The sequence below is a fragment of the Syzygium oleosum genome, unplaced genomic scaffold (assembly GCF_021117445.2).
Source record: "Syzygium oleosum isolate NSW1041296 unplaced genomic scaffold, Sole_v2.1 Sole_v2.25, whole genome shotgun sequence".
NCBI lineage: Eukaryota > Viridiplantae > Streptophyta > Magnoliopsida > Myrtales > Myrtaceae > Syzygium > Syzygium oleosum.
Window position 1 is genome coordinate 1,042,865 of NW_026607509.1, and position 15,452 is coordinate 1,058,316.

The 15,452-nt window shown below is 42.9% G+C and overlaps 2 protein-coding genes across 3 annotated transcripts; one reads left to right on the forward strand and one right to left on the reverse strand.

Annotated features, from left to right (window-relative positions):
* Positions 1-1,857: 1,857 nt before the first annotated feature.
* On the forward strand, positions 1,858-6,162 carry LOC115674742 (zinc finger CCCH domain-containing protein 30). The gene is made up of 2 exons (XM_030597240.2): positions 1,858-2,185; positions 3,317-6,162. The coding sequence occupies exon 2, from the start codon at positions 3,419-3,421 to the stop codon at positions 5,531-5,533; it is 2,115 nt and encodes a 704-aa protein (XP_030453100.1). The 5' UTR covers positions 1,858-2,185; positions 3,317-3,418; the 3' UTR covers positions 5,534-6,162.
* Positions 6,163-7,762: 1,600 nt separating this feature from the next.
* Positions 7,763-14,892, reverse strand: LOC115674743 (protein DETOXIFICATION 42-like). 2 transcript variants are annotated; one of them, XM_030597241.2, is made up of 13 exons: positions 14,425-14,891; positions 13,925-14,046; positions 12,641-12,862; positions 12,305-12,489; positions 11,961-12,096; positions 10,973-11,069; positions 10,758-10,858; positions 9,920-10,083; positions 9,019-9,090; positions 8,822-8,938; positions 8,627-8,722; positions 8,258-8,379; positions 7,763-8,086 (listed from the first exon to the last, which is right to left on the reverse strand). In XM_030597241.2, exons 1-13 carry the CDS (start codon positions 14,454-14,456, stop codon positions 8,044-8,046), a joined length of 1,509 nt encoding a protein of 502 aa, XP_030453101.2. In that variant the 5' UTR covers positions 14,457-14,891; the 3' UTR covers positions 7,763-8,043. The 2 variants fall into 2 exon arrangements, 1 of the variants encoding a protein (XP_030453101.2); XR_008814439.1 differs by lacking the exon at positions 7,763-8,086 and having other exon boundaries at positions 8,323-8,379; positions 8,627-8,712; positions 14,425-14,892.
* Between the last annotated feature and the right edge of the window lie 560 nt (positions 14,893-15,452).

Sequence of the window (15,452 nt, forward strand, 5' to 3'; positions counted from 1 at the left end):
GCGACCCCGTAGCACGCTTCTGATTGGCGGACGCCAGACCAGCCCCAATTCCATTCCAGTTTAATCCCGACCCCCTTCGCGCCCGCTTCCCCCCACCGGCGCACCGGCCCAGCCGGTCACCTCGGGCCCGCTCTGGCCCCCCCACCTAACCGGTCTCCCCCCCCCTCCCTCCGCGTACTTTTCCACCTCCCCCACCGGTCCCCCCAAGCGTGGGGAAAACTTAATCACGTGCTCCCGATTGTACGTGAATCCCACTCGAGTTTCGACCAAAATAATTAAAAAAAAGGGGGCTAATGGCACGAAATACCCAAAACTAGTGCGATAAATTTTACCCTCTTTCAATTTTTGTTAAACTATATTAATATCACGAAAAATTATAAACTGATAAAACTCTTGACTAATACATCCGTCAATTATCACGTCTCATCCAACTCAGCAACTCGACGGTAAAATTTTCAATGGATGATAAATTTATTATGAATGTATCGGTTTGGGATTTATCGCAAATGTATCGGTTTGAGATTTTTTTGTGGTATTAGACCCCGGAAAAATTCACTTGAGTTCAGACGTTAGATTGTACGATGTAATATTATTATCGGTAACTCGGATGTATGATTGTAGAGGCTCTCCCGTTTGAGATCTACGAAACGCCATACAAAGGTACTAAATTGACGTAATATTATTATGTAATGCTATTATAATAAATGAATATGATTATAAATTAACTTTCACTCAAGATGAACGGAAACGTGTCAAGCATGTTCGATTTCGAATTAATTATGCTGTGCCGATTTCGGTCAATCAAGAGCTAGTTCGGGCAATTTAGATGGCTCTCGGTATTTGTACTCAATACACGACGAGGTAATTTAGATTAGATCGAGCCCAATTTTGTTAGCCCGGAATTTGATCTTTGTTGTTTTCATCGTCAAATTCGAGTCGTACTTCCGTGTCGTGGCCACTGTGCTCCCGGATCGTCGACCTGCCCCGAGTCGCCGGTACTTTCTGATTAAATGCGTCGAGGGGCCAGGCCTCCGTGCTGACGTGTCGCTGACTGAGTGGATAAGGCGGGGGGCTCCTCGCCAGAGCCCCCGCGAGGACAATCTCGTAAAATGCGAGGCGATTCAACGCCGGGGCTCCACGCGGCGCGGCCGCGTCCCGTGAGCTCGACCGCAGGGGATCGCGCCCCCCACCCCCCGACCCCGGAATTTAACCTTCATGTGGGGTGAATTTGGGTTGAATTTCCACGTAATTTGACCTAAAGACGGACCGGGGGGGGCGGTGGTGGTGTGGGGCCGGGAGGGTTAAAATAATAATCTCCCCAAACTTTACCCAAACGACACCGTCCCGATTCACCCTCGCCCAATCGGATCTCGCCACCTCACCGATGGCATAGATCCCCGCGGCTCGCATTTACGGTTTCGCCCCCGGATCCGTACGCGATGACGCATCTGCCCTGGCGCCGAGGATCGGAATTAAATTAATTCGCGGGGGATTGATTGTCAGTGAGTGCGCCTGCTTCTCCTTTCTTTAAATTTTTTTTTTTTTCCCTTCAGATTCTATTGGATGGGCGATTTTATCTAACCCCGTGAAAATTTTTTTTTGTCTTTAAAAAATTTTAAAAAATAAATGACAAAAAGTAGGTCAATAATTTTCTTTCTCTTTTCTTTCATTTTTTTTTCCCACCTTTCGCAATCCCTTTTTTTTTTTTGTGGGGCCTAAACCTTTTTTTTTTTTTTTGGGTGCCCTGCGCATGATGCTGCCCTTGAAGAAGGAGAGGACTTGGGAAATAGAGACGGAAGACGAAGAACGAACAACAAAAGAGGGTCTGTGTCTCCGTTCCTACTCTCTCTCCTCTCTCTTCTCTCTCTCTCCTTCTCCTTCTCCTTCTCTCTCTCTCTCTCTCTCTCTCTCTCTGCTGGTTCTAGCAAAGTCTCTTCCTTGAGAGACAGGGTGGTGTCTTTCTCTCTCTTCATTGCGAGCTTCTGAGAAAGTTTCATTCTTTTTTCGTTTTTTCTTCGTTTTGCCCTTCTGGGTATCACTGTGAAGCTCGTTTTTTCTTTTCTTTTTCATCTGGGCAATCTTCCCCTCTCTCTCCGTGCTTGCTTGCTTTGGACTGAGGGGGCCAGTAGTAGCTTTAGATCTGCAAGGTCTCTTCTTACTCAGTGAGCTGGGCTTAGTTCAATCGGTAAGATTCGCTTCGATCGCTCTGTGGTTTTCCCCTCTGCAAGATCTCTTTGCTGTTTTTGGGTGTTGTCGTTGGTGGGTCGCATGCAAAGGGTATCTGGTTTTTTGGCTCCATCTTTTGGTTCTTTGAGATGGGTCTTGGTGGGTATTGGGTGGAGGGTTTTTCTTGTTCTGCTGCGAATCGAACTCTGATCTGTGCCGCGTTGGTTCTGAGAAACGCTGTGTCTGTCTCCGTCCTTTGCCTGTTCTTTGCGGGTTCTTGTTTTTCCGCTTCGACTGTTCTTTTTTCCTCTGCAAATAGGGATTTTGCTGTGGATTTGCGTGAGATCCTCATTGTTGTTTCGCTTCCTCTGGTTTTACCTTATCTTGTCATGTGTGATGAGTGTTAATTTTGTTGTTGTGCTGACTGGTACACAATGAAGATGGGTTCTTTATCTTTTTTTGGGGGGGCCAATATTGAAAATAGGTTTAGCCAGATGTTCAACTGCGGGTCGAGTTCTTGTTTCAAACAAAGATTGGTTCTCTTTTTTTTGAAACGTGATTATCTGTTTAGTTCACGAATCTGTGGAAGTGAAGTGATACCCGTACTCTGGAAACATTGGAGAAGGTGACGATTGTCGCAACCGGAATATCGATTTAGGCTTCTAGTTCTGTCTTATTGATGAGAAAATGAAGAAAAATTCGGCAAATGCTTAGTTCGATTGTTGACTTTGGCCCCTTTTGATGGCCCTGGCGATTGAAGCGCCTGCTGATGAACATTCTTATTAGGAGGTTTTTTTTTTAGTGTTTACTTTTCATAGATGGTTACTGATGTCACTCGATTAAGTTTCTTAGGCGGCTAACCATATTGCCTCATGTAATATGGAGTAAGTCTGTATTCTAGGGCTTCTTTATTAGATTGATGTTGCTGAAAGTGCCAATTTTTTTTTTCGTTACTCTTCAACAGTTCAGCCTCTTAGGTCTGAAATCTTCTTTTGTCATCAAATCAGTGAGTCTTTTTGTCAATTTTTTTTCTTGCTCGAGTCATTCGCCTTCTATGCTGATGTTGTTAATGCCTCGAGCTTTGGTCTTGGTATTCTTATTCACTATTCACGCTGACGGGAAAAGCTTATAATTTCCTCTTTACTTTCAGATGAAGGAAGCATGCGCAAGTGATTGGTGTGGGTAATATTCTGCATTCGATCTGCACTGAAGTGTCCCCTTTTTCGTGAGGAAGAAGATCCTGTTTTGAGCCATGAGTCAACTGACCATTCAGACTGAGGACACTTTTGCCAGCTTGCTTGAGCTTGCTGCCAACAATGACGCAGAATTTTTCAGACGATGCGTGGAACGCGAACCTTCGAGCATAGATGAGATTGGGTACTGGTATGGTCGTCAAAAGGGTTTGAAGCAGATGGTCAATATGCAAAGAACTCCTCTTATGGTGGCTGCTACATATGGTAGTGTTGATGTAATGAAACTCATTCTTTCCCTATCTGATGCTGATGTGAATCGAACCTGTGGCACAGACAAAAGCACAGCCCTTCACTGTGCTGCCTCAGGTGGCGCTGCGAATGCTGTGGATGCCGTGAAGCTGCTCCTGGCAGCTGGTGCTGACCCAAGTTTAGCAGATGCTAACGGTCACCGGCCTGTGGATGTTATTGTAGTTCCTCCAAAGCTCCTTTCAATTAAGTTTACTCTTGAAGAGCTCTTGTCCACCGACGGATCTGTAAGCGAACGCAATCTGAGAGTGTCCGTAGCCTCTTCCAATTCAACCTCTCCCCCACTTTCATCTTCCCCAGAAAATGGTTCCCCAGCATCTGCTAATTGTTCTTCACCCAAGAACCCAAAGTTAAGTGATATTCCTGTTGCTTATGCATCAGAAAAGAAGGAATACCCTGTGGATCCATCTCTTCCAGATATCAAGAATAGCATTTACTCAACGGATGAATTCCGAATGTATTCTTTTAAAGTGCGCCCTTGTTCACGAGCTTACTCCCATGATTGGACGGAGTGTCCCTTTGTTCATCCGGGGGAGAATGCCCGTAGAAGGGATCCAAGGAAGTTCCACTACAGCTGTGTCCCTTGCCCCGATTTCCGGAAGGGTGCTTGTAGACGTGGAGATATGTGTGAGTATGCTCATGGTGTTTTTGAGTGCTGGCTCCATCCTGCCCAGTATCGGACTCGGTTATGCAAGGATGGTACGAGTTGTGCTCGGAGAGTGTGCTTCTTTGCCCACACGGAGCAAGAGATGCGTCCATTGTATGTCTCCACTGGTTCTGCTGTTCCATCTCCTCGCTCAAGCACCTCTGGAGCTGCTGCCATGGATTTTGCTGCAGCCATGAGCCTCTTACCTGGTTCTCCATCGTCAGTATCCATCATGTCCCCTTCACCCTTCACTCCTCCCATGTCTCCATCTGCTAATGGTATTTCACACCCATCTGTACCCTGGCCCCAGCAAAATGTCCCAACTTTGCATCTTCCCGGAAGCAATCTTCAGTCCAGCCGCTTGAGATCTTCTCTTAACGCGAGAGATATTCCTCAGGAGGATTTTGACTTGCTGTCAGATTATGATGTGCAACAGCAGCAGCTCCTAAATGAGTTATCCGTCCTTTCACAACAATCGATGGGTGCTAATTCATTGAACCGTTCTGGTCGGCTGAAGACTCTGACCCCCTCAAACCTTGATGAGCTCTTCTCTGCCGAGAGCTCATCCCCTCGCTACGCGGATCAAGCACTGGCTTCTGCGGTTTTTTCGCCAACGCACAAATCTGCAGTCATCAATCAGTTTCAGCAGCAGCAGCAGAGCATGTTATCACCCATCAACACAACCTTTTCTCCTAAAAGTGTTGACCATCCTTTGTTGCAAGCGTCTTTCGGTGTTCAATCCGGGCGAATGTCCCCTCGGAACATGGATCCCATCTCTCCTATGAGTTCTCGTGTGTCAATGTTAGCTCAACGAGAGAAGCAGCAGCAGCAATTACGCAGCCTAAGCTCTCGCGAGCTTGGTTCCAACTCAGCTGCCATTGTGGGTTCCCCCGTGGGTTCTTGGTCGAAATGGGGGACTACAAATGGGAAACCTGACTGGGCTGTTAGTGCAGATGAACTAGGTAAGCTTCGCAGGTCCAATTCATTCGAGCTTGGGAACAATGGCGAGGAGCCCGATCTTTCATGGGTTCAATCACTCGTTAAAGAATCTCCGACCGATATGAAAGAAAAGCTTTCATCGACTCTCTCTGGTGGTCCAGCCCCCGCTTCATCTGGTGAGGTTCCGAGCATCAGCTCGCAGATGGAATCAGTTGATCACGAAGTGTTGGGAGCATGGCTCCAACAAATGCAGCTTGATCCGCTCGTGGCGCAGCAAAACTAGGTTGTTTTTTTTCCTACATGGCCTTGAGGAACTAGACAGCGGAAAGGTTTTTTGGTAAATACTATGTTTTTTCTGGAAATTTTTGATGGTGGTGGTGGGTCTGGAAGAAGATAACAAGGCAGGGAAGGGATAAGTGAAGTCACTGGAGAAAGGGAATTCATTTTTAACCATTTTATCATTCTATTACAACAGAAAGTAGGGAAAAAATAGGAAGACCCTCTGGGTTATGAAGAGAAATTAAACCCAGGTTTGGTGTTCTCCTTTCTAATATTTCCAATTTTAGGTCCATATTACTGTCATTTCCTTTTTGCCTTCTTATCATATTTCATCAAAATGGAACTGGGGGACTAATGTTTGTTCCATTCTTTTGCTCTTTTGATTCATTTGCGCCCTTGACGAAGAAGATCAAAAGAGAGTTTATGAACATTTTTCTTTTGAGGATTTTTTTTTTCAATCTTTGTGAGGATGAAACTTAGAGGGGATATGATATGTCTCTGGTGTTGTAGTATGAAACCAATAACTGAGTTCACCAGTCACTGCTGGTAGTAGAGAAAGTGGAGACGCTATGATCGTTGATGTAACAATCCATCAAACATTTTAATACCTTTATTTTTTGTTTCCTCATGTAATCTCTTTTGTGATTGCCCTCTCTCTCTCTCTGTTCTTTAAACCTTGAAAGCTTCTTCGAAGTGTCTTGCTTGTCGATCAGTTAATTATTCAAAAGGGTCATGGAAAGCTGTGCTGTCGTGGATTCCCATTTTACCCTAAAGGATCACACTTTGGGACTGGTATGTGGATGGGTGAAGCTCTATCTTTTCGTGGTGAAACCAACCATTAATGAATTCTTTAATGAGAACACCAGCGGTTTGCACTTATCAAGAACGCTTTCAAAGAGATTGGTGGATCTTGCCTCAGTGGAAGATGAGGTTGGAGGCAAACATTATCGTCCTTGATTCGTTCCCCTCTCCACGTGGGTATCAAATTGGATGTGACAAGTTACAAGGAATGTTAAATTGTAAGTGGCCCTTAGGAAAAATTTGCTCTGATGGGGAATGCAGTTGGCACTCTTTCTGGTATCTAAGGGAAAAAGTGGGCACGCCATCTGCATTTTGAGATTGCTTATCCTGTTGGGATATGGGCCAATACATCGCCCATCATTCCTGATTAGATATAAGGGTCGCACATGATTACCACTATCACTTTTCTGCGTCGATGCCAAGATCGGCTGAGAAAGCAGTTTTCCCTCGAAAAGTCATGGCTTTTGCACTCTTTTTTTTTTTTTCTTTCTTTTCCTTTGGCAAATCTGGGGAGAATTAAACAAAGACAGAATAGACAGACAAGGATAAAAGGTTGAGAGGAGTAGGTGTGCGCGTCGAGAGGAAATTCGAGTCACTCATTTTATTGGGGGGTGACACCTTTCGGTGCCTTTAGGTTCTCCAATCTTCTGACAAAGAGGACAGAAAGAGAGAGAATGATCTATGGAAATATCAGAGAGGGAGAGAAAACGACCACCACAACTCGAAAGAGAATGGATGGGATTGCGATCTCATCTGTCCTTTTATTTTTTCTTCCGTGGGATGGCGAATGTGAATATTTTCATGGCATCAGATTCATAGGACAAAGTTCCTAGTCCTAGGTCTTGATGTTGGATTTCTAGGTTAGGTTTGTCCCCATGCATCTTGTTTGGTAGCTAAAAAGCATCGATTTGGACGCCCACAGCAACATGGCGTAGTGGTGGAAACAAGTCTTCCCAATTTCACATTTTGGCTTTTGGGGGGTTTTACTTCGTTCAACATGGCATAGCGGTGGAAACATTCTTTCTAATCAAGGGGCGTGTATGTGCACGGTTCACAAGCGTTCTCATTTAAGCTTACTCGCAAAAACTGTTTCTGCTCTACGATTATCAAATCTAGGATACAGCAAGTGACCATGATTTGGTTGTTCAGACGTTTGAATGGGAAGATAGTATGCCAAACAGGCTGGTTTCGAATGTCCGTTCCTCGCACAATTTTAGTTTATGATTTGCCTCAAAAGAGCACGCATCGAATGATCCAACCTGACCAGCTTATTCTCTAATTATCAGAGGAAAATTGCGCGAGTGCTTCGTAACCTGGAAACATCAAAATTATAACTCTGGTTCTATATAAGTTTTGTCTAGGGTAAAACTCGAACGGTATCAAGATAGGAAGTCCAAACAATTGGTCCTTTGCCAATGATGAGACCAGTGGATATGCGAAATAGAACGACTGATTATACATGGTAAAAAAAGGTCTCCCCCGTCCCTTCTTTTACAAGCTACCGTCTTTTTCAAGTGAAAGACAATTGCAGAACACTTTCTTGCACTTCAAATTGCGGGGAACGATCTAAATACAAGTGTGGAGGTATCACGTCAAGGAAATGATGCAAAGATAGTATCACGTGATGGTGTGCGATTTCTCTGCAATCCAAAGTGTAAGGAAACTATGTTGGAATGCAGAAAACCAAATGACGAATGAAGGTCGAGGCCGCAATTAGTTCTTTAGAAATCCCCAAGGTCCCATCCCAGCACCGATCCTGCATATTTCCGAAAATCGGTGTTTGGTAAGATGAGAATTCTCATTTGTAACTAAAATTATCAGTAATGCGACTAAAGAGACAAAAAATTTAGAGAGCTGAGATGTGTATCTTGTGGCATCTAGAAAGAGATACAAGGCGCAAAGAGCCTTTATAGAAACAGAGCATTACCTTAAGAAACCAGCAAATGTCCTCAAAGTCATATAGATGGTCAAAGCAATCCAAATCCCTATAAAACCGTGAGCTGAGGACAGTGAACACAAACATACAATGCTCACTACAGACACCAGCACCTGCAAGTAAATAAAACAAAAGAAGTTGAGAGAGATAGAGAGAGATGCGCCGTTTAATTTTCTCAAATGTGAAGGTAACAAGTCCCTTTCTTTTTTTTTTTTGGTCAGAAACAAGGCCCTATCTTACCTTACCAAAAAAAAACAAGGCCCTATCTTAAAAACTATGCTTTCGTACATATGCAATTTCATTATGCGTGAAGCAGTGCATAGTATAATCTCTAAAACAACAAGATCTTCAGTCGCATACCATTGAGTAGGCTGCATATGCAAAATCAGACGCGCCATAGTTGATTCCGTCGAAAACAAAGGCTAAAGCGTTGATGGGTTGAGTCACTGCAACAAACTAACAAGCAAAAGTTAAAAAAATTCAGTTCCGGTATAACTCAGTCTCGGATGATTTGGAAGAATTTTCTTGAAATTCAAGGTCAGGAAAGGGAGATACCGGAATCCCCACACTAATAAGATGTAAAACACCAGCGTCTTCCGTAAATAATCTGGAAGCAAACTGTAACACCGCGACAAGGACAACAGAGAGAACTAGCCCCATGGCCAAACCCAACTGCATATCAAAATCAAAGGCGTTTCAGAATATAGAGAGCTGACAAAAGCTACTCCGTCAGGATAAATATTTGAATATACCTGCAATACACGAGAAGCTGTTGACGTGGCCTTCTCGTAATCTCCCCTAGCGAATGCACTTGCAAGGATTGCCTGAGAAAAATAAAACTCATCTCAAACTACTTGAGAAGAAAAATTGGAAATAGTTTCACTAAAAAGAAACTTAAGGCTTTATCGGGGAAAACATAAAATTAGTCCATAAATATTATGGTTTACAGTGCACTCAATCAGATAAGATGTATAGGTCTGAACCGAGGTAGAAGTTATGAGATTCAGGCACCAGCATTATCACCTCAAAATCTCCAGGTAATTATCCTCAAACGCTTATGTGATCCTTCAATTAGATTGTAAATCTCCCAGGGAAACTACAGAGCTCTCTTGCGAGCACTTATTCTAGACTAATAGTAGAACGGTGACAAAGGAGATAGGTAAATTACTGAGCCAACAAATACCCCAACCCTTAAGCTGATGCAGTAGAGCAAGTAGATGGAAGAAAACAGCAGAGACGTGATGAAACACTGAGTCAAGTAACTCTTGTTCAAGGAATTGAATTGAGAAAGCCATCTAAGATAACTTCTTCCACTAAAACATATTCCAATTAGCAACTTTCAAGTTCTAATACTTGCCAAAAATGCATACCTACGTCTGTTGACATTCAATAATGCATCATTCATAAGATGGAGCAACGACATTGAGAATACTAGGGAAGACTGTTTCTGCTGTTTCCAGCATCTACCATTCGATGCTTACGCATCACTTTACATCCTCAAAAAAAAAAAAGATCTTCAGGAAAACTATGCATGTTCACCAAGGCATTTCTTTGATTTCGATGAGACATCACTTGTGACATCTCTTTTACTTGTTTCAACCATTCATTTTCTGTTTTACCGAAACATAAAAACTTAAGCCACTCATTTCTTACTTGTCCAGCAACAGCCAATCCGTCAGCAAGCAAAGAGGTTGCAAGCCAAATTTGCAGGCAAACTTGGAAGGCAGCCATTGATGTTGCTCCATGCCTGGCAGCCAACGATGCTGCCAGGGTAACACAAAATGTTACAGCAATCACTCTCACCAGCAAGAGAAATCCTGGAATAAAATGCACAGAGATAGGTCAGCTTAACCACTAAACCAAAATTTCATCATTTATTACAAACATTTGTGTTCATCCATATACCAGACCCGTCTACTTTCCACAAGATATGAACACGAGACAAGTTTGAGAAGAAATGATGTGAGAAGGAGCAAATCAGGACAAGTCTGATATAATTTCGTCATAATCAGAATTGGAGAAATTAGAAATGCCAATGAGAAAATAATCCGACTTTTTAGTACTTCAATGAATATTAGCTGTCATACAACTAACTCAAACAAATACACAGAGAGAAAATGTGCCACGGCATTCAATGTTATGTTTCTCATCTAATATGCTTCACAAGCAGTGGTTATATCCTTTTTATTTGCATAACTTCAGCAAATCAACTAATCATGTCCTTGGTTATCGTTAAAAGAAAGAAAACCAATCGTGTCCAATCTAGAGAAGAAACTCGTAATACCGCATAGAGAAAATGGCGTTGCCATCTAACAAGAAATCTTACATATTCATTTATCTGTAGATTATCAAATTAAATTTTTTTATTTGTAGCTGCATCATTCATAAGATTAAAAAGAACAATGCCGGGTTTTGACGAAGATGAGGATGGACTTATAAAGAATAGTAAAAACCAAAAAAATACAGGAGCTGACAAGCATATAAAATTTACCGTTCCTCAGGAATCGCTCAAATTTGAGATCTTTAATGCTTGGAGGTAATAGATCAACTTGTGACATTAATTTCCACAGCAGTATAAGTGAAATCAAATACCTAAACATAACAAGTTACCGTGTCAGAGAGTAAAACCACCTAGAAAGTTGCATCATTATCAGGCAAAAGTGAAATCACAGAAGGGGAAAACGTCTATATACATGCAGAACTTACTGAGATATAACATGGGCAATTGCTGCACCGCTGATGCCCATCCGGAGAACAAAAATAAAGAGCGGATCCAAGATGATGTTTGAAGCGTCACCCACCACTAAATGGAAATCAAAAACCCTGAATTAATCTTTAAAACCAATTAAAAACATACCTTTGAATTGCGATAATAACAAAAATTGTATACATTGAACTTCTGCTGATGCAAATGCTATATGATGTGGACAATACATTTTTGTGAGTATCTAAGTTAAGGAACTCAATATCCATGGCCCATTTGCTGGCCCCTCCACAGTGATAGCAATTCCAAAAGGTAATATCTAGTAGGCATACCACACTAGATGTGTCTTCCTAAATATCTGAGAGACAGGAATTTATCTCATGATCTTGATGTGCCCTCTCTGAACCATTTTATCAATCAACATCTTTGCACAAAGGCTGGAGCTGAAAGGTTTTATGAAAGAAGATTTTATTCACCGAAAGTAAAAAATAAAGTACAGCAAAGCCAAGAATTTATTCCTTCAAATAAAGTGAGCTTTGCATCATTGTCTCTATTCGACTCTACGTATAAATATGCAAGTTTTCATCGTGGAGGGAATGCCATGAGCAATGAATTTCCTCATGCTTCAAAACGTTGTAAATGCTGCTTATAACCAAGCTCTTGCTTCTTTAGGGTACTTGGTGAAAGTCAAAACCTCAGAGGTCTGAATGCATACATTGAAGCAATCAGACCCCGTTAAATATATCTATTCAAATGGCTTTTTTGCCAACACGGATAACTAAACACACAAATTGACATGATATAGCAGACATCCAAGCTGCTCTGTAAGAGGCAGAAAGCAAAATCTGCATTCCACAGAAGACTAATGCACTGGCTTCCTTTCTTTGGATGCCCGCACATATCCATAGCAATACTCAATTCTAGTTTGTGCTGGCACCAAAAAGTCCACGTAGATAAAAGAAAGTTTGGCAGAAGGAGCCTTCAGCTCACCTGTCGCATACAAAGGAGTTTTTGTATCCTTAAATCCTCGAAAGATTCCTTGCATGGCCAAAGAGAGAAGAACAGCCGGAGCACCAAGTGACCTCAATGTTAGGTACTTTTGAGCAGGCATTAGCATGGGCGAGTCCTGCACCAAGAGATATCCCTAGTCTCAGTATGATTAGCCACATGTGCCAAGTTGAAGGAAAAAAATTTGCTGGACTAAAAGTTATAATCCAAACCACATGGACTGGAAAAGCAGATCAGTTTTGAAAGTAGAATGACCGAATCTCCTCAACACAAGGCACAATGGGTTTCCTCATAATAAGAGCATAACCGAAAAACACAGAACTCACAGGCTTCACGCCCATGTAGTTTAAGATTGGCTTGGCAGAAAATATGAGGAACAAAGTTTGCACTATCCCAAGTACGCTCCCGATGACCAATGCCGATGAAGCTGATGGAATATGTCTTCTCTTATTGTCAAGATTAGCCATTTTATCGTAACTAGTACTAGTGGATGATGACTCGCTGGTAGAATCTGCCAAAAGAGAAATTCGGTTTTCAAACATGTCAAAAAGTGGCACTGATAACAGACAATCAAAATGACCAAGCAGGAGGAGCCTTAGTTATCAATGTGCTCTCGAGGAATTGAGTAGGCTCATGAGAAAGGCGATCTAAATAGAGCGTACCGCTCTGAGGTAACAGCTCTTCCATTTCAACATCGCTTTCCTTGTCAACGGGAAACCATTTGTCTCCATTTTTGTTTTTCTGTCCTTCAATATGCAATTGCTCTATGGCATCTTCTTCCGCAACGAACGAAGTTGTAATACTGACGAGAGGGAAAATTGTAATCTTCGACACTTGATTAAAAACGGCAATGGCGACTCCTACAGCTGCAAGCTCGGTCGGACCTGCATATATCCCACCCAAGATTTCGAAGAGAGGAAGTCACAATGTGAAATGGCAAAGAGATGTATTTAGTTACTGACAGTCAAATGAAAGAAATATAGAGAAAAACATCGGGTTTTGCAGCACATTAGAGAGAAGGCACATAAACACAACAAGAATGCACATTCTCCACAATGTTTTTTTTTTTTTTTTTGGTAACCCAGGGAACCCCCGCACGGCCGATAGCCGGGGGGTAAACCCTGGGGGCGACACGTGCTAGCCACCACACACGTGCCACCGCTTAAGTCACCCTGCGGCGCCCGGAATTCGAACGCTCAACCTTTTGCGAGAGGAAGCGCGCCCGCTCCAGCGACGCCACCCAGGCGGGTGGTCATTCTCCACAATGTTTTTTTTTTTTTTTTTTTTGGTAACCCAGGGAACCCCCGCACGGCCGACAGCCGGGAGGTAAACCCTGGGGGCGACACGTGCTAGCCACCACACACGTGCACCGATTAAGTCACCCTGCGGCGCCCGGGATTAATTCTCCACAATGTTCAACCTAACATATTTGAAGATTGAAGAAATGAGCACAAGTATATTAAATGCTTTCGAAATTCTTGAGTGTTGAAACATACAAGTGCAAATTGAGAACAAATTTATGAAGTTTCCATCAATTTTTGATACTCCTAAGGCCGTTCCAATGACTTTGAGGACCTACAGAAAATGAATACCAATAACAGACAAAACGCGTCTTCACATTTCATCTTAGCACACTCTTATATACCAACAGTGTGGGTATTTACTCTCAAACAGAATCAACACCAATTACAAAAATATTAGCATGATACACAAAGCACCGTCAGTAAAGGCATGATCTGCATGAATTATCCAGATTCAATCAATAAGATCGTATGTTCCTTAGCACCATCGCATCACTAATTGAAGCGCTCTTTCACTCTTGGGAAGTCAATTGGCAGTGAAGAGATGAAAGCTAGGCCATGAGATGTTACAATAGATATGAAGCAAAAATATGTATCACCCAACAGAGTATCCTGAATAACTAAAAAGAGGAGCTGATGACCGACCTATATGGCCAATGAAGGCCGTATCAATGAGAGAAGCAACGGGATCTGCTGCTAAAGCCAAAGCTGCAGGGAGCGCAATCTGCGCTATCTCAACACCGAGCTGATCTTTCTTGAACACGTTTCTGACCACCGCATTCCAAATGACAATTAGGCATGACATATCGTATACTGGACTGAACGATTTGTCGGATATAAAACTTCTCCAATGACAAGAAATGAATAGTAAAAGCAAAAAGACCAGTGATCTTTGACAGGGGAAGCATACGCTTCTCACACCACTTAACCCTAAATTGCCCCGACAGAATATATGGAAGTGGTCATATTTCATGCACAAAAACTTGCCCTATTTACAGTTGTGGCAACACCTGGCTGCCAGCCCGGATTACAATTCGTGAAACGAAAGTAGCAACATCAGCACAAACAACGGAGGAATTAGATTGGAAACTGGAATTTCACTCAAGGACATCAATAAAAGATGCGTGGGTACCGAAAATGACTACCTCGCGTCCTTGAAGAACATAGACAGAGTCATCTCCCTAACGTTCTTCCTAAGACGGGAAACACCCTCCACCAGGATCGGAGTCTCAAGAAAATGCGGTCTATCCCCACTTCAAGAATCACCGAAAGTCGCCCATCTTTCAGCAAACAAGAACGAGGAAGGGGAAAAAAACCAAGACCCGACTTCAAACCAGAGAAGAGCGCAACGAAACCGGAGAAACAGGAGCCCTCCGTGGAATTAACAGGGTCGAGCCCTTGCCACTTGGGAGTCTTACGGAACCACTGAGGGACGATGAGCCAGGCGATATGCAAAGTTCAAGAAAAGGTTCAACGCGAGAAGGAAGCGAATTGACAAGGAGGGTGGAACTAACCAAGTTGACCGTGGAAACGAAGCGCGAGCGAGCCTCCCCCAGATGACGACGCCCAGAAAGGCCCGCGAAAGCGGCATTACACCGGCGGTCTGAATGACGATTACAGTAAATAATAGCCAAGCGTGCGATGACGGTCAAATCTTTCGTTTCGTGGTCGCAGAAGATGAGAAAGAAGCGTCGAAAAGATTGCCGCGGGAAAAATCCGAAATGAACCGTGCGGCCATGCCCAGTTGCCAAAGTACCATGCATCACCCGCGTCTCTCGCCCTGGCGCAACGGATTGTTACGTGATCTTAACTTAGCTTAAACCGCAAGGCACATGTCCGCGGCGTCAAGACAAAGTAATTTCCAAAGGATTTGAGGATCGATCAGTTGATCGAAGTAACCAAAGCTAGATAGAGAGATTCAAATACAACTATATCGTTATTCAAAACAACACATTGTTTTGTGTTAGCTGTGAAAATTTTCAATTTATGATGGTACGATAAAACCGTATATAGCTTTTTTATAGCAAGTATGATATAATAAAATGGAATTCTACGGGTTCGGTCTGAGACATGACAGAACGTTAAAAAATTCTTAATTTATGACGATACGGCGTCGATAATAGTCTAATTTCAATTGGGCCACAACCAAATCTTCCCCGGGCGAATTCCTAGT